The following is a 2,765-nucleotide window of genomic DNA, read 5'->3' as shown; positions in this document are numbered from 1 at the left end:
GTTAATTTTTTTTTTTTTTTTTTGAACATGTTTTTGTATTTAAAAATAAAGAGTTTTATTTTATGTTCTAAATAAATAATTATTTTTTGTCATTATATTTAAATATTTATAATATTTTCCCTAAGAAAAAAAGGAGAAAGGGCGTTTAGACATATAAAATATATATGGCATGAGTATATAAATATAATTTAAAATTACAAAGTAATATTATATATTTTATGTATTTATGTCTAACGCATGAGAAGTGAATTCTTTTATATTAGTGTTAATTCCAATATTTATCTTTTCTAAATATTCTCTTTGTTTATTATTTAATACAAATTGACTCAATCCTTATAAATAAATAAGATATGTATATATATATATATATATAATTTTTTCTTTTTTTTTTTATCATGAAATTTATATGAAATAGGAATAATATATATATATATAGTAGAACCTAAAATACATTCTTCTCTATTAATAGATTGTTTATTTTCTAAATTAATAAAATCATACACTGATTGTATATCATCTTCATTAAATACTTTTTTAATATTCCTCTAAAAATGGAATGTATAATGTAAATTAATAATTATCTTAACCTTTTTAATATATATTTATTATAATATATATATATATATATATATATATATATATATATGTATATTTTTTTTTTCTACTTTTTTTTCTAATATTTTCAATTCATCAATTATGAATTCTATAATATTTCTTGGTCTGTTAAAGTAGATGAAACCTAACAAAACCTAGATACGTAAAATTATAATTGTGTAAATGTATATTATATATATATATATATATATATACATATATATTTCTTTTTAGGACACCTCAAATATTTCTACAACATTCTTATTCTTAATATATTCTTCATTGTCTACGAATATATGACAAAAAAAAAAAAAAAAAAAAATATAAGAAATTAAAAAATATCTAAATTATTATTATGTAAAAAATAAAATAGAGTAATGATTATGATATTTATTTTCCTTTAAAATACCATCCATATTAGCTACATTTATAATTTTTATTTTGGAATCAAAACTTTTGTTTTTTTTATAAATGAAAAATTTTTCTTTTATTAAATATTAATAATATAAACAATAAAATTCAAGGTTTGAAAGAAATAAAATAAAAATTATATGATAATGCATATATTTAATGGAATATATATGTTTTTTAATATATATATATATATATATATATATATTCAGTATATCTTTATAGCACTACTATATATTAATATATAATTTTTTATTATTATATGCAGTTTTTTGTCTAAAATTTTAATTAAATGGTTAAACGAGAAAATAGTAATATATACATTAATTAAATTATATAATATATGATTAAATCACTTAAACATTATATAAAAAAAATAAACTTATACGAATTTTTTTTTTTTTTTCTTGAAAATTTTATAAAAGCTATTTTTTATTTTCAGAATTGAGAAATAACATTTCTAGGATATAAAATTTTTTCTTTATTTATTTTATTATTTATACTTGTACCTCCAAAAAAAAAAAGGATATTATTCAAAAATTTATATATATTCTATTAATAAATTTTATTCATATAATATTTTTTCAAAAAGCTTATGAAAAAGAAAAAAAAAAAAAAAAAAAAAAAATAATAATAACATAATAAATCATTAATTTGGCTACGTCAAATATAATAATATTGCTATAGAATAGGAAATGACGTGGGTATACTTTTTACTATTTATAATTCATATATAAAAATATATCTACATATATAATTTTTCTTATTTAATTTTTTTCCAGGTTAATTTATCATAAATTAAGACAAATATATATTATATATATAATTTCCCCCCTTTAATATAATGGATAATTATTTAAGAATATAATATATTCTTTTTTCTTTTTAAAAAAAAAAAAAAAAAAGGAATTTATTATTTCTCCATAAAAATTAAGGATATTGATGTTGCTTTTAATTTCAATTTTGTTATAAATAAAATAAAAAATATTTATTATATTTATGAATTATATAATAGTTATTTATTTTTCTCCCTATAATAGCTTTATATACATAAAGAAAATATATTTATGATCTTAACAATAAAACAGTTCCAAATGTTCAAAATATAATTTTTTTATATATAATATATTTTATATATTTAACTTATTTTATAATGATATAAATTCATTTTTAAAATATAAATTTATATATAATATATATATATAATAATTTTTACAATGTTCCAAAGAATTAAATAAATATATATATTTTATATATAAATTATAATTTGTATTTATTTTATTTTTTTTTTTTTATATAAAAAAAAAGGCATTAATAAATACATATATAATATATATATATATGTAGTGTATATATATATATATATACTTCATTATTTTATATTATATATATATATATATATATATATATATATATATTTTTTTTTAATTTTTTATTTAATATATATATAAAATAAAAAGGAAAAAATTAATTATAATATGTTATTATATAATTATATATATATATATATATATATATATATTAATGATGATTATAATATAATATTGTATAAATAGCACTGTGAATATTACCTTTTTATAATTCAAGTTTATATTAAAAAAAAAAATAACATTTTTTTTTTTTTTTTTTTTTTTTTTTTGGGAATTTTAACTGTATAAAAAAATTAAAAATAAAAATTTTTATATTTTTCATTTTTTTAAAAAAAAAAAAAAAATAAAAAAAAAAAATAAAAATATTTTATATAAAAAAAAAAAAAAAAA

General features: G+C 12.7%; 1 protein-coding gene across 1 annotated transcript; it reads right to left on the bottom strand.

The window, feature by feature from the left end:
* Nucleotides 1-98: 98 nt before the first annotated feature.
* PRSY57_1464000 (hypothetical protein) lies at nt 99-1,010 on the bottom strand (the record flags this gene model as incomplete). The annotated part of the gene is made up of 6 exons (XM_020115363.1): nt 99-120; nt 236-332; nt 443-545; nt 666-749; nt 834-880; nt 1,004-1,010. 6 exons carry the CDS (start codon nt 1,008-1,010, stop codon nt 99-101), a joined length of 360 nt encoding a protein of 119 aa, XP_019970020.1.
* Nucleotides 1,011-2,765: the final 1,755 nt, after the last annotated feature.

The sequence above is a fragment of the Plasmodium reichenowi genome, chromosome 14, assembly GCF_001601855.1.
Source record: "Plasmodium reichenowi strain SY57 chromosome 14, whole genome shotgun sequence".
Taxonomy (NCBI): Eukaryota; Apicomplexa; class Aconoidasida; order Haemosporida; family Plasmodiidae; genus Plasmodium; species Plasmodium reichenowi.
Note: the sequence above shows the minus strand (reverse complement) of the source record. Positions and strands in the feature narration are given on the sequence as shown.